General features: G+C 34.8%; 1 protein-coding gene across 1 annotated transcript in view; it reads right to left on the bottom strand.

Annotated features, from left to right (window-relative positions):
• Window positions 1-25,086, bottom strand: part of AHI1 (Abelson helper integration site 1) — a 238,837-nt gene that overhangs the window by 74,532 nt on the left and 139,219 nt on the right. Inside the window, exon 20 of the mRNA XM_043999819.1 lies at window positions 1,584-1,639. Within this exon, the coding sequence (XP_043855754.1) occupies window positions 1,584-1,639 (56 nt within the window). The remainder of the gene's footprint in view (window positions 1-1,583; window positions 1,640-25,086) is intronic.

Raw genomic sequence — 25,086 nt, forward strand, 5'->3', positions numbered from 1 at the left:
GTATATTAAATAATGGAACTACTGAGAAAATTATTCAAATACACTCCCAAATCATTTTGACCTATAGTTGACTTAATTTCCAACATCTGACTTCACCATTTAAAGAATAAAATTTATATAACATTAAGATTACTTTTATATTTTTTATTATTTAAAAATGATTAATTCCTTCTTTTTCATGAGAAACTATTAGTTGTCTGTGATCATCATATAATAATCATATGTCAGCCTTTGCATAATTCTCAAAGCCCCAAAGCAAAAACACATATTCACCCTGATCCAAATATGACCTAGCTGGACCAGCCAATTCTCTGTACATAGCTCTCTCCCTCCTGTCAATGAAATGTGTTGACTGCTTTTTCACATCCACCTCTTTGCTTTCCTGGTTTCTTTTAAGGCAGATCAAACCCCACTTTCTGCAGGAGGCCTTTTCCATCTGTTCTCCCAACACTGCTTCTCCTACAGCTGTTACTGTCTTCCCACTGGAGATTCCCTTCTATCTACTCTGTATATATCTTCTCTTAATAGTTTGTACATTGCCTCCCCCCATTAGAAGAAAAGTGGCTTGAGGGCAGGGACTGTTTTTGCATATCTTTGTATGCCCAGTTTCATTGCCTAGGATAGAATAAATAAGGGCTTAAAAAGTGCTTGTTGACCAAATATAGCTAAATAGATTGGAATAATATGCAAATATTAATCATCAATTTTAAATCTCAGGAAAAGTTGAACAGAAAGTCTTTCAATTTCTTAAAAAAAGACTACCAAATTTTCTTCATAAAATGAAATGTTATGGCAACTAGAAATTACAAGTCTTAATAAAGTGAAAAAATATTAAAAATCAGAAAATATTTATGGAAATAATAGGTACCCAACTCATTAGGTGTTAGAATCTGACAAATAATGTAATGTTAAGGTCAAGAAATTCTGCAACCAGAACTCTAGATGTTAAATGGGAAGAAGATGACTTGAATTAGATATACACCCCCACATGTACATCAATTTTCTCTTCTTCCTTCTTTATTGTATTCTATGCTACATATATTTTAAAATAAAATAAATGGATACTGGTAATATGTGAGGACACTGAAGAGACATAAAAGATACTTCATATTGTGAAAAAGGACTACAATTTCATAATAAAGTAATACATATATCTAGATTATTATTACTATTGCTTATAATAAACACATAAAAGGAATGAAAAATCATGTTTATTTTTAAACTAGCCAATCAAGGGAAATAATGCAGGAACAATAGGATTATATTTTAAGTGTGATTATTTTGTATGAGAATTTTTATTTCCCCTGCACAAAATATGTTTTAAATATCCCAAATGCATGAATATTTTAGCATATTAACTAAAGCAAGTATTGGGAAAATGGTGATAAGGCATTATTTAACCACTTACTGTTGGGGAAATGGAAAAAAAAAGTAGTTCGGGGGAAATAATTTATTTTCTTAAAAGTGATGAAAAACTGTTGGCTTAAAGGAGGGAAAAGGAGTTTTTCTACAATGAGACAGTATAGAAAATGACATTTATAGTTTTGTACAAATTTTTGAAATGCTGATAGAGAATGGCTTACCATTTGCAGTGTGCTTGATGGTATTCGTGTAGGTTTTCCTACTGGGCTGAAACCTCCTGTGAAAAAACAAGACTGTGAATTTTTGCTTATTATTCTTAACCACTAATAGCTATTTTATTTTGAAAACATTATGTTAGCCAGACATATCTCACAAAGCTTTCATGAAAAAGAATTCTTGCAATAGTAGCTTTGAAAGCTGTGGTCATGGATCCTTTAGTCAGTAACAGTCAGAGGGTTTATCTTACTAAAGATCTGACACCAGGTTATAGCTAATCCAATACTTCCATTCAAATGGTTTGGAGCAATAGCTTAAACACTGTCCACATGCTGTCTTATGCTTAAAAACTGACACTATTATCTCAGCTTAGTTGTCTTTCTTTCATGGAACGGTTGAAATTTTGACTTGAGGACACAAAGTTTTCAGGCAGAAATGATCACAAAATGTGTGAAAGGAATTACTTCCTTATTTTATCAAAAAGAGTAAGTACATCTATTCAGTACTCCTCTTTGATCATCAGACTTCCTACCACAATATATCTTGCTGTTTATTTTATTCAATCACCATGGAGTGCTTTTAGAAAAATAAGGACTTTTAATTCTCTCCTTTAGAAATGATTACATTGATGGTTAAACTCTGGAAAATTCTTTCATCATCTGTGGATTTATCTCTTTTTTTTTGTTCATGATAGCTTTTATCACATTTCTTTTCAACAAGGAGCTATTTAAAAATAGAACAAGTCTCTTATCTGTATGGATTTGGGTTGAAAGTTTAGTTCAAGTTAAGGGTGAAAATGAGATCTCAGGATCACATTTTGCTCTTCAGTCTTTGCCCATCAATAGACTAACATCTGATATATGAGTCTGTGGTCTGTTAACATAAGGCCCAGGATTTCAACAACAAAGGGTTGGAAGTGAAAAATAAAAGACTATTAAAATGTCATACTGATTTCAAAAATAAATATTATTCTTAATAATATATATCATACCATGATATATATGTATATATAATATAAACAGATATAACATATTATAAAATAGTTTGCCTGAAACACATAACTCACTTAAATAGTAAAGATTTCCTTTAAATATGTTAATATTCAAAAGAAAGATGTTACTTTTATTCATGCAACTGATCTGACTTTTGCTTAGTTTGATAATAGCATTTTTATTATATACAAAGGAGAGAGAGAGGGGGAAGAAAGAGAATGAGAAGGACAGGGAGAGTGTACCTTAGAAGGGTAATGAGGATGGTGGGTACAATTAAGTCCAAGTAATATAATAAACAATTGAGAGAACCAGGGATTCTAAAGTAGGAGGGGAAAAAAAAAAGACTTCATGGGGACATATAAGTGAAAGATGGATTAACAAGTGGAAAGAGGATTTTCTGGATTCTTCTGGGTGGTTCTTATTGCTATGTGAACTTGTGTAAATAACTGATTCTATCTCAGCCTTAGTTTCCTCTTATGTAAAAAGAAAGGTTGGAGTAAATTATACCTATGTGACCTTGATCAATCTATTTTACCTTTCTGGAATTCTTTTCCTCAATTATAAAATGGGGTGTTGGAACAAGTCATCTCTAAGGTCCTTTACAGATGTGTAAATATGTTGATCTTTTAAGTTATAAGGAGGCAAATTAGAGCTGAATGTGAGGAAGAATTTCTATTAGAACTGTCTCAAGATGGAATGGATTTCATTGTGGAGGAGAGGTCATGAATTCTTAGTCATTAGAGATTTTTTTTTCTTTTTTTGGTGAGGCAATTGGGGTTAAATGACTTGCCCAAAGTCACACAGCTAGTACGTGTCAAGTGTCTGAGGTCGAATTTGAACTCAGGTCCTCCTGAATCCAGGGCCAGTGATTTATCCACTGCGCCACCTAGCTGCCCCATAGAGATTTTAAAACATAAGCTAAATGATTCCTTGCAGGTAAGCAGTGAATTAAATTACCTCTAAGCTCCTTCCCAACTATTAGTTTCCATGATTTTAATTTTACATTCCTATATTCACAAATTTATTATAATTCCTATCATTAGTGTAATTTTACTTTAGTTCAATCTTATTTCCCACATTATGCCAATTTTATTTCTTCTGTATCACTGAAATGTTCTCTTCCAACTATAAAACAATTGATATCCTAGAATGTCCTACTTCAACGCAACAGATTGAATATAACTTCTACAGAGCCACATTAATTCTTATGTTCACCATTTTGGCAAAAAAACATGATACACCTTGCCCTAAACTTAATTTAGACGGCATAAATTAAAGAAAAGCTGAGGTATATTTTAGTAAGGTAGCTAACCCTTTAGTTTGAAACTTGTGATGGATCTGAGATCTCAATGAGGCTACTCTTTTAATACAGATTGTGACCAATTAGTGCTTGCCCTTCCTTGTATAACTCATTCGTTTCCTTTCATAAATTATCTACAGGGGTGGATAATATACAGGTGATGATAAATTATCCTCAGTGGACAAGCTACCTTCCTTTGTATCTCTTGTGTACAAATGAACCAGTTATAACTCATTCTATGTGAAACTCATTTCCCCCTAGTTATACATTCATCTAATGCTACCTTTTATACTGTATATTCTGAACAATACTTTATTTTTAAAATAATGCCTACAGAGAAGATGAAATTACAAGATGTTCTTGAGTATCTATTATGAATAGAAAGAAGTATAAGACTGTTTTTTGGCATCAAGGAATATATTCCAACAGATTTCACTCCCTATCATCTCTTTTCTCTTATCTTTACTCTTTCCCTATCTACTGCTACCTTCCCTGCTCCTACAAACATGCCTAAAATTCCTCCATTCTGGAAAAAACAAAACACCACCATACAATTCTATGTTAACTCTCCTTTATCTCTCCCTTTTGGGACTCAACTCTTTGAGAAAGCAGTATACAAGAGGTACCTTTACCTCATTTCCTTGTAATCTCTTTAAATCCTCTGCAATGTGTCTAATGACCTCATCATTCAACCGAATTTTCTCTCTCCAAAGTTACCAGTGACCTCTCAATTGCCAAATCTAATGGCCCTTTCTCAGTTCTCATCCTTTGTCCTTTTTGTAACATTTGACACTATTTATCCCTTTTTCCTCTGGATACTTTCTCTAGAATTCTGTGACATTGCTCTCTTTCCTGGTTCTTCCTGTTTCTGACTCATCCTTCTTAGTCTTCTTGCTGGTTCACCTATGGCACAAGCATCAGCCTTGAGTGCCTGTGTGGATCTGTTCTGGAATCTTTTTTCTCTGCATATACTGTTTCATTTAGTTATCTCATTACTTCCTAGGAGTTCAATGATCATCTCTATGCAAATTATTCCTCTTTCTTTTCCCATCTATCTATCTATCTATCTATCTATCTATCTATCTATCTATCTATCTATCTATCTATCTATCCATTCTGTAGCCCTTATCTTACTTCCTTTTGGAAATCTTGAACTAGATGCTCTGTTCAACTGGATATTCCATAGACACCTGAAATTCAACATGTTCAAAATATAAATCATTATCTCTCCCACCTTTCCTATTTTTCTTCCTTCCTTCCTTTCTTTCTTCTCTCTCTTTTTTTTTTAGGTAATTGGGGTTAAGTGACTTGCCCAGGGTCACACAGCTAGTAAGTGTTAAGTGTCTGAGGCCAGATTTGAACTCAGGTACTCCTGACTCCACGGCCGGTGCTCTATCCACTGTGCCACCTAGCTGCCCCCTTTCCTATTTTTCTTAAAGCCATTAGATTTGTAATGTCAAATTCATAGTTGAATCTTCACTGACATGTACTATTCAATCCATTGACAATGGTCTCCAGGCTGTTACATGAATGAGACACTCCATCTCTCTGCTCCAGGCATTTTCTCTGACTATCTCCTATGCCTGGAATGCTCCCCCTCCTCTGCTCCCACTACTGACCTCTCTGGCTTCCCTTAAGTTCTAACCAAAATCCCACTTTTTACAGGAGGCCTTCCCTAACCCCTTTTAATTCTAGTATTTTCCCTTTTTTAATCATTTCCTGTTTACCCTGTATATAGCTTGCTTTGTATATATCTCTTTGTATGTTGTTTCCCTCATTAGACTGTAAGTTCCTTGGGGGCAGGGTCTACGTTTTGCTCCCTTTTGCATCCTGAGCATTTATAACAGTGCTTGGCACATAGCAGGCACTTACTGAATGAACGTAAGATAATAAAAATAACAGTACTTTAAGCCTTTCAATAGATACATGCTATACTGCTGTAGTATAAATGTTCCTTTAGGGTTTCAATTAATTTAACCTGATACTGCTGCAAACCTTGGGATATCTCAATTTCCTAAGAATGAAAGTTATGGTTGATTCAAAAGTTAATGTAGAAATGCATGCTGTGCAAAACATAATGTATTTCCAACGATGATCTATTTGCAAGAATTGGTATAAAGGGTAGGTAGCCTTTGGGAAAGGTAAGATTAACAACAGAGGTGAGAGCAAATATTGAGGGCACAGCTGAATAATCTGAGTGCTACACTCATATCCAGGAAATGTATAAAGACATAGAGGAAGGCCTCTAAGGAGTCTCTATGCGGGGACATGATTAAGTAGCATTTGAGAATTAAAGAAATTATTTCATTTAATCTACAGTTCTGAACCTGAATATCTATATTTATATATATCTATAGATATGTATATATATATTTCTAGTACACTAGTTGAAAGGACCATTTGCATATTTTACCTTTAAAATTTTATTTTAAAAATCATTAAGCATCAGCCATTTAAGATACTGTGCAATATATCTTATATGTAGTATGTATGTGTGTAATTAGGTAAATGTAAATACCTACATACATATTATACATGTCCCCTCTACACATATATACATGTGTGCATATATTGATATATAAATATATATATCAATATGTACATCTATATATAAATGTGAAAGAGAAAGTAAGAGGGAGGGAGGGCAGAGAGAGAGAGAGAGAGACAGAAAGTTATTTTGAAAGAAAGGGCATTAGCAGCTAGGACAACCTGGGAAAGGTGTCCTGGAGAAGGTAGGCTTTGAGCTGAGTCTTGAAGGAAGCAGGAGCAACTAAATGGCAGAGGTGAGGGACCAGAGCATTCTATGAATGGGAGACAGCTGAATCAAAGGAATGCATTTGAGGGATGGAATATCGCGTTTGAGGAACTGCAAGTCAGACAGTGTATGTAGCTGGATTGTAGAGTATATGGAGAGGTGTAAGGTAATAAGAAGGCTAGGAAAAGTTGGAAAGGCCAGGTTATTATATTGGATCTTAAAAGCAACAGAGAGCCACTGACATTCACTGAAGGAGTGTGGGGTTTCAGATCTACACTCTAGAAGTCACCTTGACATCTCAGAGGAGGACCGACTAGAGCTGGGAAAGACTTGAAGCATGTAGACCAATTAGAGTGCTACTGCCATAGTCCACTTAGGAGATAATGAGGACCTGACTTAGGAAAGAGGGAGGTTCAGGATAAATGTCCAAGTAGAACCAATACATTCTCCCGACTCTGGATTTTTCTTCTACAATCACTCCATGTGGATCCCTTCTCCCTGTACCTCAAATCCTCCCCCTCCTCCCCAAACCTGCTTATCAGTTTCTTTATGTGTTGTCATTCCCCATTAGAACATAAGCCCTTGAGGGCAAGAACTTCCTTTTTCCCTGCCTGTATTTGTCTTCTCAGCCAGTGCCTGGTACAAAGTAAACAGTTAATCAATGCTGACAGGACTTGTATCAATCAATGTAAGTTGCACCTTACATTCTAATATCTAGTTCACTCTCCTACTCAACACATCTTCATCTCTCCTCTAGCTCTGCCATCCACCCTTTCATCTGAGGACCATGGGTCACACTTCACTAAAATAATGGAGGCCATTTTCCAAGAGCTGGGTCTTCTTCGTCTCATAGGATGAGATATCTTCCCCCATGATATTCTTCTCTGCCCATCTCACATGAAGAGTTTGCCCTTCTCTCTGCCGAGGCAAACTCCTCTATATGCATTCTTGATCCCATCCCTATCCTGTTTTCTCCTCCCCATACTCTCTAATCTTAAATATCTTCTGATCTATAGGCAGTGTCCTTGCTTCCTATGAGCACCTTGATGTCTCTCCTATTCTTTTTTGTTATTGTTGTTGTTTTTGGTTTTGTTTTTGCAGGGCAATGATGGTTAAGTGACTTGCCCAGGGTCACACAGCTAGTAACTGTCAAGTGTCTGAGGCAGCATTTGAACTCAGGTCCTCCTGAATCCAGGGCCAGTGCTATATCCACTGTGCCACCTAGCTGCCTGATGTCTCCCCATTCTTAAAAAAATACTCAATTTTGTCATCCCTGCTAGCTGTCATTCTGTATCTCAGGGCCTCAGTTTCTTCATCTGTAAAATTAATGCAATGCTATGTATTATTCCATTTCAGTTGTCCTATCACATTAAAGTATAACAAACATGTATGATGAATCATTGTGACTCTAGGTTATTCCTCCCTATATTATTTTTTCTAGATCTATAAAATAATTTTTGATAGTTTGGTATGGCTCTAAATAAATAGATTAAATAGGATCGTCATTTTTATTATATTATGTTGACCTACCTATGAAGAATTAATATTTTTCTAATTTTTTAGATCTGACTTTATTTGAGTGAGAAGTGTTTTATATAATTGTGTTCATATGGTTCTTGGGTTTGTCTGTAGGTAGACTTCCAAGTATTTTATATATTTTCTACGGTTATTTTAAATGGAATTTCTTTATTTGTTGCTGCTGAACTTTGTTGTAATATATGAAAACGCTGATGATTCATGTGTGTTTATTTTGTATCCTACAACTTTTGCTAAAGTTGTTAATAATTTCAAATAGTCTTTAGTTGATTCTCTAGGATTTTCTAAGTAAAACGTCTGCAAATAGTGATAGTTTTGTTTCCTCATTGCCTGTTCTAATTCCTTTAATTTCTTTTTCTTCTCTTATTGCTGTTGTAATAATGGGCATCTTTACTTCACCTCTGATTGTATTGGGAAAGCTTCTAGCTTATCCCCACTACAGATAATGCTCACTGATGGTTTTAGATAAGTAGTGCTTATCATTTTAAGGTAAGCTCCATATATTCCTATGCTCTCTAGTGTTTTTCATAGGAATGGGTGCTATATTCTGTCGAAGGCCTTTTCTGTATCTTTTGAGACAATCATAAGATTTCTGTTGGTTTTGTATTGATATTGTCAATTATGCTGATAGTTTTCCTAATATTGACCCAACCCTGCACTCCTGGTATAAATCCCACCTAGTCATAGTGTATTACATTGTCTTTTTGTTGTTGTTGTTGCTCTAAGGAAGAGAGCTTAAAGGTGCTAGATATAGCAAACAATGAATGGACAAGAGAAGGGGGATGTGAGTGGGGGGAGGAAAGAAGGAAGGGAGGAAGAAAGGAAAGAAAGAAGGGAGGGAGGTAGGAAGGAAGGAAGGGAAAAAAGGAAAGAAAAAGATCCAAAGAAATTAAGAAATTAATTGACTTTGTGTTTTTAGAAAGAAAGATTGATTACCAATGTAAGGAGTCATGACCAAATGAGCTATTTCTGTGTAGTCAGACCATTGATTTGTTAGAACAAAGGTCAAAATCAACAGAAAATTAAAAGAAAAAATAAACATGAGATTAAGATATGGCATGTCATAAAGACAACTCCAATATGACTGACTTCAACAAACTATAGTTGTCCCCAAATAAGAAAAGATTGAAGAAACATACAGCAAGTCAGAGTATAACCATAACCTAAAGAAGTTTAACTGCTGTAAGGACATTGGTACAACAAGGAGACCAATAAAGCCTTAAATCCACCTTGCCCATCAAATGTGATCTCCTCCTTAAACGAAAAGATGTGACAACCAAGGGCAATCCTGATTTGGAATATAAATTCTTACAGAGAATGTGAAGAGTAATACCTCATGAAGTAATAAGAAGTAGTTGAGGGAAAACCTCATTTGAAAAAATTTGGTAAGATATACAACTAAACAAAGTCATCCCAAAGGTCTTTAAGAATGAAACTGGAGGGGCAGCTAGGTAGCGGTGGATAAAGCACTGGCTTTGGATTCAGGAGGACCTGAGTTCAAATCCAGCCTCAGACACTTGACACTGGCTGTGTGACCCTGGGCAAGTCACTTAACCCTCATTGCCCCACAAACAAAACAAAACAAAACAAAACAAAGCAAAGCAAAGCAAAGCAAAACAAAACAAAACAAAAAAAGAATGAAACTGGAAAAGAGGCAATTTAACAGGTAACTTAAAAGATCTGTCAACTTTTCAGAAACAAATTATTGTTTGCCTTAAAGTCAGTGGAAACAACACATTTGAGCTCTAATATCTCATTCCCTGATGTGCTACATGAAGGAATAGAAATGGCATTAACAAAGAAGGAAAAGGTAGCTGGACCCGACCAAGTATACACAGAGGAGGACACAATCTTGGGCAGTAAGAGACTGGTACTTAATATATCTAAAAGAGGGGAGAAAACCAAATACTAGAAGTAGAAAACTATAGGTATTTTACTGTTAGATCAAATAGATGATTTAAAATACTGACCTGTATGTCTAATTTCCCATCTCAGCAAAATCTCTACAAAAATGATGTATACACATATAGGGTATCTCCTTGCTGAACACATTTTAAGAAAATTTCTTATAAGGTCCTTATATACACACAGGTTCTTATAACTAATATTCTAGAGCAAACCACTTCATTATGGTCATACAGTTTACTGAAAGGTACAGGGGAAAAGTTTGCCTCAGTGTTTATTGTTTATTGGCAATTATACTTTCATGTTTGATTGATCAGAACAAAGTAACATTTTGTCCTAAGTCACATTAAATACTGTCCTTCAACAAGGTGTCTCCCATGCATATTAGGATCATAGAAGTTTCCTTATCTATAACAGAGAGAACTTTGTTCAAAACTATGATTATTAACATGAAGCAAGGTGTGTTCACCATGGGAAGATAAGTATCACAGAGTCCAAATTGAAGAGGGATTCCCTGGAGATGGTGAGCTCCTCCAGATAGTACTGTTTACAGATGCCATTCCAATGTTTGCATCAAGCTCTGGAACATTATTGAGACTCCCAAATGATATCTCTCTGTAATCTCATTAAAAGTTCAGCTGACCTCAGCCATATCAAGGGAATCAATCAAAAGAAATGGGAAAGAAGGTGGTCTAGCAGTACCAGATCTCAAACTGTATTATAAAGTGGTAATTATCAAAACAATCTGGTACTGGTTAAGAAATAAAATGGTGCATCAGTGGAATAGAATAAGTACAAATTGCACTATAGTAAATGACTATAGTAATCTAGTATAGGATAAACCCAAAGATCCAAGTTTTGGGAACAAAAAAAAATTCTGGGAAAACTGGAAAACAGTATGGAAGAAACTAAGCATAGATTAACATCTCACACCATATACTAAAATAAGGTCAAAATAGGTTCATGATTTACATATAAAGGGTAATACCATAAGTAAATTAAGAGAGCATGGAATAGTTTATCTGTAAGATTTATGGACAGGGGAAGAACTTAGAACCAAAGGAGAGATAGAGAGCAGTGCAAAATGTAAAATAGGTAATTATGATAATATAAAATTAAAAAGCTTTTGCACAAATAAAACCAAGATTATAAGAAAAATAGAAAACTGGGAATGAATTTTTGGAACAAGTATCACTGATAAAGGCCTCATTTCTCAGATATATAGAAAACTTAGTCAAATTTATAAAAATACGAGTTATTACACAATTGATAAATGGTCAAAGGATATGAACACAGTTTTCAGACAAAAAAACCAAAGCTATCCATAGTCATATGAAAAAATGTTCTGTCACTATTGATCTGAGAAATATAAATTAAAACAACTCTGAGATACCACTTCATACTTATTAGAATGGCTAATATAACAAAGAAAGGTAAATGTAGGAGGGGATGTGGAAAAACTGGGATACTAATCCTCTGTTGTTGGAGTTGTGAACTGATCCAACCATTTTGGAGGACAATTTAGAACTATGCCCAAAGGGTAGTAAAATTGTGTATACCCTTTGATCCAGCAACACTACTGCTAGGATGTCCCAAAGACATCCAAAAGAAGAAAAAAGGACCTATTTGTACAAAAATATTTGTAGGAGCTCTTTTTGTGATAGCTAAGAACTGGAAATCAAAGAGATCCCCATCAATTAATAGTTTAACAAGCTGTGGTATATGATTGTAATAGAATATTATTGTGCTATAAGAAATGACAAACATGGCGATTTCATAAAGGCCTGGAAAGACTTATACCAAATGATATATAGTGAAGTGAGTAGAAATAGGAGAATGTTGTGCACAGTGACAGCAATACTATTTGATGAAGAACTGTGAACAACTTAATTATTCTCTGTAATGCAATGATCCAAGACAATCCCAAAGGACTAATGATGAAACATGCTGTCTCCAGAGAAAGAACTGATATTGATTGAACACATACTGAAGCATGCTTTTTTCACTTTTTTTCATTGTTTCTTTTATTCAAGTCTTCTTATACAAAATGACTAATATAGAAATGTTTTACATAATTGTACATGTATAAGTTATGTTTGGTTGTTTACTGCCTCAGGGAGAGGGAGAAGAGGGAGGGATAGAATTTGAAACTCAAAACTTTAAATACAAATGTTAATAAGAAAAAAAAGAGTTCAAAAAGAAAAAGATAATGTATAGATTTGAAGGTTTTTTTTTTTTAATACTGAGCCGTGTGTGTGTGTGTGTGTGTGTGTGTGTGTGTGTGTATCTGAGTTTGTGCCTGTGTAATTTGCCATTCTCAACTCACTTCTTCGCAGAAATCAATGAGTACTAAAATATATGTTGATTTAATCTGGAACATCCTCTGAAGTTTGTGGTTTAGAAGGGCTCTACCTCCACATCTGCTACCACAGATGTTGGTGCAAAAAATACAATTACCTGCATGGTGATCTTTTTGCTTATGTTCAGCATGGGCACTATAATGTGAGATGACCAAATGTCTATGGAATTGATGTTTCTTTTTGCTTTTGGTGCTAATTCCTTTATTTGTTTCAACATAGAGGGCCTGTCAGTCATTTGGAAGCAACTTCCTTTTGTCTTCTCATTTCATTTAGAGCAAGAATGTCAGTATTGGTATGATTCAGTTCTTCCTCTAGCAGAATGACTCACTCACTGGTCAGTGGACAAAGATCTTACATTTAGAGTACCAGAAGGTGATGTTTTTAGACCTTCCACAATTGTCATTCTGAGCATTCTCTGCCCTCTTTTGTGCAACTCTCCTACTATCATAAGTGGAAGTAGAATGCATATGCTTTTCTTTGCTTAATGATATTCTTATTATTCTTATTATTAATATGCTACAGGGAAAGACAACTTTGAAAGACTTTAGAACTCTGAATAATAAACCATAAATCCAGAAGACTGAAGATGAAAGATGCCACTCATTTCCTGCACAAGAGGTGATGAACTTAAAATTCAGAGATATATATATTTTTTAGACAATGTAGGGATTAGTTTTTCTGGACTAATTATTTACAATGAGAGTTTTATTGTTTTAATGGGCAGAAGTTAGGAGAGGCAGATTATAAATACATGTAAAATAAATAATGTAACGTAAAACATAAATTTAAGCTATTGCTATTATCATCAGAAGTTAAATACCATAAAAATACAAAATAACATATTAAGTAGGTGAAAGAGGTAGAATAAGTATTCAGAAGAAAGATGAAATTTTAGGGAAGGAATTTTTATTTTAAATGTGTTGATCATTCACCTATGTAGATTCATAGGATCATAAACTTAAGATCTAAAAGGGACTTTAGAGATCATATAGTGAAACCAACCTCATTTTACATATGAGGAAACTGAGGCCCATAGCCAAGTTAATATAAGCAACAGACCCAAGGTTTGAATTAAATTCTTTTAATTTAAAATCTAGTGGGATTGTTTTTCCTATTGCCCTATGTTCACTTTAAAAAATGTAATTTTTCTTAATTATTCAAAGTCTAATTTAAACTGATTTTAGACATTAAATTATGTTTTTAAAATATGAAGGATTTAATAATTTTACAACATGAAAAATTATTTTACGGGTGAACAGGTGATGCTTTGATTTTGATGTTTTAAAAACAAGTACAAAGATATTACATTTTGGCAATTAGGAATTTTATAGAAGGAAAAAATTACACACAGTAAATATCTTAATTAAATATTTACATGATAAAGTACCAGATGTTCTGACTTAATGAGCATAAATATCTGTTTTCCAAAACTACATAGCTACACATTTGCCTGAAGGTTAAATGCTACCTCTATTACCTTCAGCAAAAATATTTTTGTTTTTAAAAAAATCATGAATAAAATGGCAAGATTAACAAATATTGAAATGTAAAATGAAAGCTGTTATTTTTTTATTCCTTAGAAAATGAAGCCCCTTCTGTCTGACTCCATAATTTCAATGTGTGAAGCTAAAAACAAGTAAATTTTTAAATATATTAAATAGGTAAACATTTTGTTGTATAATATTTGCCTATAACCTTTTCTTCTAATTAAATATGATATCAATTATTTTGTAAGGCAAGATTTAAAAATCTCACAACAAAACAATCATTTTTTAATTTGTCACTTCAGAATTTTTTCAGTGGCTCATTAAACAAAGATTAAATCTGAAGCCTTTTAAAACCTCAACATAAATTTTACCCAGGGAAAAATACGGCATACAAAAGTACTTATACAAACTAGTATTCTTTATCTCTAGAAATCTATGACTAATATGGAAAATTAAGACTATTTTGAAATATAAGAAATTTATTAATTCAGGACAAAAATAAAGTAAAAGATATTGTCATAGTGAAAGTATTACTATTAGAAGAGAACACACTTGGAACACTGAAAAAGGATACTGTGGAACAAATTTTGAGGCCCTCTAATTTTATTTCTAAATCTTGTTGCTGGTTGGTTGTTTTCCCATGTCAAGGCTGCCATCTTAGAAGATGAACTTCCCAAGGGGAGTCAAATAGCCAATCTGATTCTTACAGGTTAGTTCCTGAGGGAACTGTTGAGGCAAAACTGTTGCCTCATCTGCCTTTTTATACCCCCAGGCCCCAGGATGTCATGTTTTGTATAAAGTAGGCACTTAAAAGTTTGTTGAATAAAATAATGTATAAATAATGAGGGTGTCTTTAATGTTTTCTGATAAGAAACCAGGTGGAAGGTTAGAATGGGCTTCAAGGTCAGACAGTGGTTTATAAAAAAATCACATGTAAAAATATTCATGTCTAAAAAGGCATAAGGTAGGGAATTTAAAAAATATTATTAGAAAATATTCTAGACAAATTGACTGTCACTATCTCACTAACCTTGTTCAGAATGGGGTACAAGGTGAGGGTGAGGGGGGGACACAGACCAGGCCAACACAGGGATCTGGACCCTTTTCTTTTCAGAACACCTTGGTACCATCAGTTCTCAAGCATGAATCTGAAAGTACAGACTCTTTTTTTTTTTTTTTAGTGAGGCAATTGGGGTTAAGTGACTTGCCCAGAGTCACACAGCTAGTTAAGTGTTAAGTGTCTGAGGCTGGATTTGAACTCAGGTACTCCTGACTCCAGGGCTGGTGCTCCATCCACTGCGCCATCTAGCTGCCCCTCAGACTCTTTTTTTTACTTCCCCCTTAGATTCTCTGGAGAAATTCAATCTGTCATCCATTGGCCTTTTTCAATCCTAACTTGGGATTCTGGATATTCCTTCTTCTGACATCTCTGGTTTTGTCAGTGGTGCCTGCGTGTTCTTAGTCACCAAGAAATGAAATCTTGGAATACTCTTTGATTCCTCTCTCTCTCCTTCAGTATCTACCTTGTTAAAACAAACAAACAAGCAAACAAACAAACCAACTTGTAAATTATTGGTTTCTTTGTTAGTCTAAATCTCTAGTCTATCTTTTTGTTTCCATTGTTATAATTCCAGTTTGGGCCTTTACCCCATCTCTAGATTACTAGAACAGTCTTCTAGACTCCTGTCTCTTCCCTCCTCCAATACATCTTACAATTTAATCCATATCTAAATTTATAACCCTATGAAAAGTGGTTGGTGACAGACTGGGTGGGGGTGGGGGGGAGTGGCATCTGAAACTAAGCCAAAGAATTTAGACTTGTTCCTCTTGGTTATATAGAACAAATGTTTGAGCAGCAGACTGACAATGGGAGAGTTGTTTCTTATTAGGAAGATTTGTCACCAGATAAATCTTCCTTAAGAAAAAGCAAAAACACCTTTGTAACTGTCAATCACACATGTATCCAAGATGTGCCCACCACATATAGTGGGCTGGAAGGGGACATTTTAGCTTGCTATTATGAAGAGATGTGCACTGTACCAGGACATGGCAATGGTAGGTGAGACATTGGGATTCATCTGGAGGTGGAAATAGCACCAATAGAAAGAACGTTTTATCTCCAATTATGCTTAGAGTTGAGAGTCTCAGGAGGCATCTAAGCAGTCTGAGTCAAGTTACTAAGCATGTATAAGCAGCTAGCTATCTTGGCTTGTCTGGATCCTGAGGAGAGGTGTAGCAGGAGCAGACCAATTCCTATGAAACTTCTCTCCCCAGGAGATCTGATAAATCACTGGACGATGATGTGTTCTGGCTCTATGAACCTGAATCTCAGTTTAAAAAAGAGGCTGGATAAATAAGAGGATGCTGCAGGAAATTGCAATCCTTCTCTTCAAGACCCCTTTAAAACATTCTATTCTACTAACAAATGAATGCAGGAATGTGGAGGAGAGGTGCAGATGAAAGGTATAACACAACCCCAGGACCAGCTGAAAGGATGAGTTGGGATATTTAAACAATGGAAGACAGGGGAAATCTATGGGTTAGTGGTTAATTTTTTGCTAACTTAAACATTTCCAATACCAGAACCTATTTCACTTGTATTGATTTTGTATGCATATAACTACATTAGAATGTAAGCTCTTCCAGGGCAAAGAATATTTTTGTTTTTTCTTTGAATTCCTGAAATTTAGCTCAGAGCGTGTCACACAGAAAGCAGTTAATAAATGCTTGTTGATTAACTGCTATCTTGAAGAAAGTATTCATGATATAGAGAGGCAAGGTTTCTACATGCTAACTAATCAGATAACAAGTATTCATTTGGTATCTGGTATATGTCAGGTACCATACTAAGCATTAGGGAGACAAGTACAAAACAATCCCTACCCAAAATGAGCTTATATTTTATTCAGCACGACAAGAAATATATACATAGTACTTAAATACAAGACAGTGTGGGAAGGAAGGCACACGAGCAGACGGGAAGAATCAAGAATGGCTTCATGGAGCTTGATGGATCTGAGAATCTTAAAGGAAGAGAGGAACTCTATGAGGTGGAGAGAAAGGAGGAGTTCATTCCAGTCATTCGTGACAATCAGTGAAAAGACAAGGAGATAGGAGTGCTGTGTGTGAGGACCAGAGGGAAAGGCAGTTTGACTGGATTGAAGAGTATGGGAGGAGGATTGATGTCAAATGAGGCTGCAAAGATAGATTGGGGCCAGGCTGTGTTGGCTTTTAAGAGCTAAACAAAGGAGTTTATATTTTATCATAGAGGCAACAGGGAATTAGTTGAGTAGACGGGTCACGTTTTTTGATTTGTACTTAAGAAAAAATTACTTTGACATCAAAATGAAGGATAGTAGACAAGAAGAGAAGGGATGATATACAGGGTGGGCCAAAAAGTCATGAAGAGATCTGATGTTTTAATAACTTTTTGAAAATAATTTTTCCTTATTTTTTGCCATTTATGAGATTTGATTTTTCACACAATGTAAATTCATTTCCAAATATACTGAATATGATGCCATGGTATTATAAATTAAAAACAAAAAATAAAGGAGTTATTAAATATCTGTGACTTTTGGCCCACCTTGTATGTGAGGACGAGAGAGATCGCAGTAGTGAAAGACTTGAGGTAGGCTGAGCAACTAGGAGGTTATTGCAATAATTTAAGTGAGAAGTGATAAAAGACTGAACTAAACTGGTAGTTAGTTATGGGAGTAGAGAGAAGAGATCAGATGAGAAAGATGTGAAGATATTTAGGTCATTTGACTACTGACTGGATACTTGTGGTGAGGGTCAGTGAAGAGTCCAGGATAATGCTGAGGTTATGAGCCAGAAAAGCTGAAATGATGGTTCTACCTTTAGCAGAAACAGGAAAGTTTGGATGAGGGGAGAGTTTGAGGGAAAAGATTATGCATTCAGTACTGGATATGCTGAGTTTGAGATATCTCTGAGACATCCAGTTTGAAATATCCAATAGGCAATTTGTGATGTAGTACTGAAGCTCACGGAGAAACTAGGGCTGGATATAGAGATCTGGGAGTCATGTATATAGAGTTAACTCATGGGAGCTGAAGTGATAAAAGTCTAGAATTCAGTGACAGTATATTTTTTCTCTTGAATGGTATTTCCATATTTTTGCCATCTCCCATGTCTATAATTTAACATAGAAGTCACTGAATATCAAAAAATGTTGATTTAATTTGAAGAGTCTCATCAAATTCTTTGTAAAATTCTTTACTTCCTTTTTCTTGTCAACAGAAGATGGTAGTACATAAAGTACAATTATTTTCTTAGTAGACATTTTGCAAATATTTATCATAAGCACCACAATAAATATATGACAAAATGTTTCGTGGAATGATATTTCTTCTTGACTTCTGATATAAGGAAAAGCCAACTCCACTAACATATTTATTTGCCTCTCTAAGGAGAACCTGTGAATAATCTTTATATTTAGTTACAACTTCCTTTTATCTTCTGGTATTTTGAGAATGTCAAGATTGCTATGTATAGTTTCTTTGGTTGTATGGCCACCCACTGGTCACTGAATAAAGATCTCTCATTTAGGATACCAATAGCTAAATTAATATTTAAAGATAATCTAAAATCTATTATGTTTCTTAACATTCTCTGTACCCTTCTGGGACACACTTCCACCATCACTATAGACACTGAAGTGGCCTGCACACAGTTTTTGGAAAGGAAACAAAGTCTGTTGCTGGTATCATATTTGAAGTTTTTCTACCATGGTAGAATCTGCCAGAAATTATGCTCCATTTGGCTGGCCCTTCAGAGCCAAAGGTCAACTTCATGCCTACATGAGGCATCAGATTAAGACTTTGTAGAGATAACTTTATATTAGTATAACATATACTAACGATATGCTCAAGAGACAGAATGGTATAGTAGAAAGCTAGCTTTGGTGTCAGGAAGACCTGGATTCGAATTTCACTATAATGGCTGTGTGGCCCCATGCAAGTCACTTCACTGCTTACATCTGTAATTTATAGAGAAGGTGCTGAGCTACATTGGTGGAGGGAGTTTTCTCTCTGGGATCTCCATATAACAATGAAATCACAGGTCTGATGTAAAAACAAAGAGAAACTGTTCAAGTTCTTTCTGAAAATATGATGTTGAGCACTAACAGTATAGTTTCACTTAAAATTTAAAAAATCTCATAATTACTATAAAATACCTGTGAAAGGTAAAACACACATTCTCTTTGGAAACTAACAAAATTATAAACTTTCCTTCTGTGGAATAGGGAAAAATAATCTGGATTTGGAAGGAGGCCTGGGTTGTAATCTTGGCTTTGCTACTTACCATTTATAGGACCCTGCTATAAAATTAGGGGTTGGAGTTTGAGGGGGGAGGACTAGATTATTTCTAAGGTCCTTCCTACAGTTAACTCTTATGGTTCTATGAATCCATTGGTAATAATACTGAATATAATAAACTCAACAAATACTGAGTCTTATTATTATTTGGAATAAGGAATTCTGTTATTGTTAAGTAGAATAGGTCTGTACATGTATAACAGAATTCCGTATTCCAAATAAAAATACGACTCAGTATTTGTTGAGTTTATTATATTCAGCATTATTACCAATGGATTCACAAAACCTTAAGAGTTAACAATAGTAAAACTATTCTATTGCTCCTTAGGGAAATTAAAAAAAATATTCCTTTGACATGAAAAAATCATCATTATTTAATGTAATTTTCTTAAGTTTATGCCAAATACGCATGATAAGAGCAAAGATTACTTGATTATGAAATTAAAAACATCATGTTATTTATTCTGTGGTGCTGTATAGATCAATGGTCAAGAGTACTAAAATTTCTTGTTATAATTAATCTTCCTCTGTTCTTTTTCTCCTCTGTCACCTGCAAATACTGAATAGAGGTCACTTCCTCTTTTGCGTGCCAAAGTTTTTCCCTTTTCCACCCACAAGGCTGATTTGTGTGTGGATTACAATTAAGTAAACAAAGGCTCAGTTTGGCTAAATAGGCAGGCATAAGATCCCTGGGGAAGAATGTGTGAACTTATCCCAGTAAGTACATAGGCACAAAACCAATGTCAACTTGCTAAAGTTGATGAAGTACTCTAGAGAAATGAAAGCCATCTCTAAACTATTTTACGGTAGGATAGCTTTAGCAAGCTAGAACACATCTAGAATACACATAGCTATATCTATCTCTGTTTTTGGAACAGACAGATTCCTAAAAAGTTAAGCTTCTGATCATACATCCTTTATTAAAAAGATGCCTTTATTTAACACAGAAAAACTAACACATTTACTTGGATATTTAAGCTTTCCATATATAGAACCCCTCTCATTCACAAAGAACATGTTTGGAGCTTTTAATGAACTGTAGAAAATACTAAACTGTAATTGTATGTAGATGGATAAGAGCTTTGAACAAGGGACCAAGCTACAAGATGATCACAAGAGATGAACAGCTATGAGCTATGTATCTACAAAATTTGGTTGCTCATAGCATGGCTGCATGGGCTGACAGGTTAAATAATGAATTTAACATTAATTAATCTATTAACGCTGAGTGAATTATCATGGATTAATATTCGGTAATTAGACACATTGTTTGACAAAACTTCATTGCTGGTTGATTTTTTGAATAGGATTTCATTTTTATAAAAGAAATTATTTGGTGACAATCACAAATATGCTTGTAATTGAACACTGCTTATAGTATGTCATGCTATTGTTTAAGCAACACATATGCTCCTGAAATGTTGTATAAATCAACAAGTATATAGTGAACCGCTACCATAGGTGTGGCACCATGCTCCAAGAAACCCTGTGGCAGGGGCAAGTCAAACAAACCTCTTGGGAATCCCTTCCATGTCTATGATGTGATAAAATGGAAAAAAGCAAAGAGCTCAGTTTCAGGGGAAAGAGTTCTGGTCCTAACTGGTCCTAATTTTGACACAAACCATTTGGATCACAAAGACACAACACATCAGCCTTTCTATGCTTCAGTTCTCTTATTGGATAAATGCAGAAAACACCATCAGCTTTTACTCACCTCATAATAATGTTATGAGGACCCAATAATAGCAACCATGTTTAAGGTCTGTAAAGTGCTTTACAAGTATTAACTCATTTGATCTTAACAACAACTCTGAGGTAGGTATTATTATAAGCCCTATTTTATAGATGATGAAACTGAGACAAAGTGAGATGTTAAATGACTTGCCTAGAGTCCCACAGCTAGTCTGAGGTTGTATTTGATCTTGCGTCTTCTTGACTCCAGGACCAGCCAGTGCTCAATCCACTGAGTCTGTTGGCTGTCTCTGTACCACCAGGTTGGATATGATTATCCATTATGTGTATTATGGAATTAGTGGTTTAGAAAATAGAGAAGATTTGGAAGAATCACTATAGAACAGAGTTAGTGAACTACTACAGTTGATAAAAAGCATTACCAAGGGATAGTGCAATACTGGGCCTATCTTTAGTCTTTTCAGTGGGGAGTTTAGGGCATTAGTTAAGGCAGTCAGTCCCCTTTATTCTGGCTGGGCAAGGGTTTATGGTGGTAGGATTTTGGAGGTTGGGGAGGTTATTTTGGACTCCCCTCTGAATTTTCTCCAATTTCTCTAAAAATGGGATCTTTACAACCTTCAGATAGAGATTATCAGAGGAAGCTTGACACTCAGATAGCATTTATACTTTAGTGGGTTAAATCAATATAGTAATACTTTTATTTGACATGGTTTCTTAATTAAGAAGAGTTCAACCAAAACTCACCAGCTATTGCACCTAACCTTTTGTGTCCTTTTTAAACATAAATTTCTTATGTGTGCTCTTAAATCCATCCTGTACTCTTTAAATATTAAACAGAAAGAACTCATAACAATAGGAGTCCAAAGTCTATTTATCTACTTCTATTATGACATTTCTTATAGGGCCAGTCTCAGGACTAAGGGTCAGGCACTGCTAATACCAGTTTTATAATATTTTTGCAGAGTATGTATGGCCAGGTCACTGAACTCTTCTATGTATTTATCTGTTCAATACAATTTTGTATCTCTAATGCAATTATTGTTAGAAATACTTTAAAATCCTACTAAAATATAAAATTATTATTACTGTTGTTGTTCTTTATAAAATAGTGATGTACCATTATAAAGGAAATAAAGTACAATAAATGAAAGTGCAATGTTACAAAAGGTAGCTGCTCATTTATCCTCAGTAGATATTTTTCTGTACAAATCCTAGTGTGAATCTGATAGGAAAAACAGTTTTCTTTTTGATAATCAAGAATTCCATAAGCAACAAGTTATGTACATAAGAACTATAGGTAGTATCCTCTTTTCATTTTCATATTTTTCCATCACTAAAACATTAGAGTAGTATTAGTGAGCTTCAAAGGTTTTGTTGCTCAATCATTTCAGTCATGTCTGACTCTTTGTGACTCCACTTGGGGTTTTCTTGGCAAAGATATTAAAGTGGTTTGCTATTTTCTTTTCCAGCTCATTTTATAGATGAGGAAACTGAAGCAAACAGGGCTAAGTGACTTGCCAAGGGTCACACAGCTAATAAGTATTTGAGGCTGGATTTGGATTTAGGAAGAAGAGTCTTCCTGACTTCAGGCTTGGCATACTATCCACAGTGCCAAACAGCTGCCCAGTGAGCCCCAGTGGATTTTTCTAAATGTGAGAGGCATAATATTCTGAATTTTAATTTCCTATATACTTATATTTTAAGTGAATGTAAACATCCACAACTATAACCAATTTAGTAATTAAGTTTAAGAGAAGGGAAAAGGAGATTATTAAAAAAATTCTCCATCACTACCATAATCTCATTTTTTAATTGGAAAGCTATAATCGGAAAGCTATACCAAATTGCTGTGGAAGAGAGGGTTAAGCACGACTTTTTAAACTGTAAATAAATTATTGTTCAATTAGGGATAAGTTCTCATAAATGTGAAAGATAAGACTTTTAAGTTGGGAATTAAGTATCATCCCAGTAATTCTGCACCATAAATAAAAGTCAATTTGTTGTATTTGTAGATAGGTAGTCAACTCTTTATTATTCATACTTGGAATACTTAACTTCCTCTTATGGTTCAGTACACTTCCCAGTTATCAGTGTGTGCTTAAGGAAGGCAAATTAATTCTAGTGTTAACTTTAAAACAGTATATTTTGGAATGTAAATCCACTGCCAAGTGTAATATGATACATATCAACATAAAATATAACTGCCTGCACACTCCATGGTCTGATTTTTATATTCCTCCCTTTCATTAGTTTAGATAATTAAGGATAAACTCTACATTTATAAGTCAAAAAGAGTACATATAGCACTAAGCTTTGCTCCCCATAGAGCAGTTGTTTCATTTCCTCTTTTGCAAGATTATTATTTTAATTAGCAACAATAATGAGAAACAGTGAAAAAAATTTTCAATTGTAAACAAAACAAAAACTGCTACTTCTGTCCCAGCAATGGATTCTACCTCTGTGTCCCACAAATTATAAGATTTTCATTATCATAAAATTAAATAGTGATTTGATAGGCAGAGTGGCAATGTCAAAGGAAAGTAGAGTAATAAAGGACAAAAAGGTAAAATCTTGAATAGTACTCAAAAAAGAGTATTAGATATTCCTCTTTCATATCAGCCCAAATACATAATCTTAGAGGAGATTATCTTTGAGGAATGAAGAATCTGGAAAAAAAAAAGGAAAGAGGTAGGAAGAGTTGAAATATAGCATAGACGGGATATAAAGTCGATAGAAGGCTAGAGGTGAAAGAAATCTTAGAGGTAGGTCATCTAGTACAATTCCTTATCCAATGGGTAAAACAAAACAAAACAAACAAAAAGCACCTATAAAACTCAGTAAAATGGTGCTCCAGATTCTCTCAGTCATCTCTATGAAAATAAAAACTTCCACTTTAGCAGTGTACTCTGCCAGTGTACTGATCATACAATATATATTCTTTGTGATGATAGGGACATCATTTTGCCGTGTAAATTTTTTCTAAGTATTTGTGTAGGTCCTTTTCTCATTCTATGTCTATGACAGGTCATGAAACTGTGAATATCTATTGCATACTACTGTTTGCTATTTTAAAAAGTATATATTTAACATGCTATCTTCAGAACTTTCCTATTTGTGTTTCCTTCTAAACTCCCTTCTGTTCTTTTCTGTGCATAGTAAAAAAACCCGTTTTGATCATTTTCTTTTTGTTGCTTTTTTATTCCTTCTTTTTTGGCATCATTATGGCTTCCCCTCCCCTCCCCCCTTACTCTTCAATTTTCCCCAAATAAAAACAGAAGGAAAAAACACACCCTCATTACAAATAAGTATAATCAATCTAAATAAACATACTCAATGACTATGTCTAAAAAACCAATCTCTTTCCACACCTTGAGTTCCTCTCTGTGTCAAGAGATGGGTAACATGCATAAAAGGATTTAGAGGGAGAAAGGGATCTTAAAAAAGAATTGCGTGTTTTAGTGGACTTTAAGATCAGTCAGTGGTATGATATAGTTGCTAGCTGCTGAAAAGCTAATCATTAGACTGAATTGAGAGGCATTGTCTAGGACTAGGGAGGTGATAGGCCCATCTTATTTAACTGTTCAGAAAATACCAAGATCATGTTATATGAGATCTCTTTGAAAGAATGGCTGTGGGGAGAGACAATGATCTTAGGTAAGAAAAGACCCTGGGTGGGGGGAAAGCGGGGGATGATAGCTATCTTTAAGTATAGTTGTGCCTTCTACCTTGTGACTTTCCCTATCTTGGTTTTCAATATATCAAGGGTTGGCATAAGAAATTAAATGGGAATTTTTGGGGAGTTTTGTGGAAGCCACAGATGACACTCGAAGGCCAGCAGATGACACAGAGCCTACGACCAAATACTTGACCCAAATTTTACAAGGTACTGTAAACATCCCCTAAGAGAAAAAGAAAAAAAAATCAGACTTCTTCTCTGGTATGAAGGGAGGGCCAAAAATTTTTATGTGGATTTTCCTGACCATGGGAGTGCAAGGCCTTCCCAAGATATGGAAGAAATAATTGTATTCCATCAGTTGTCATCTGGAAAATGGGTTTTGGTATTCTAGTTGGCTCCAGGAGGAAGCATCAAGAGTAACAGGTCGATGAGAAGGAACATAGTGTAGTAGATTGAGTGATGGATT

Source organism: Dromiciops gliroides, chromosome 4 (genome assembly GCF_019393635.1).
Source record: "Dromiciops gliroides isolate mDroGli1 chromosome 4, mDroGli1.pri, whole genome shotgun sequence".
Classification (NCBI taxonomy): Eukaryota; Metazoa; Chordata; class Mammalia; order Microbiotheria; family Microbiotheriidae; genus Dromiciops; species Dromiciops gliroides.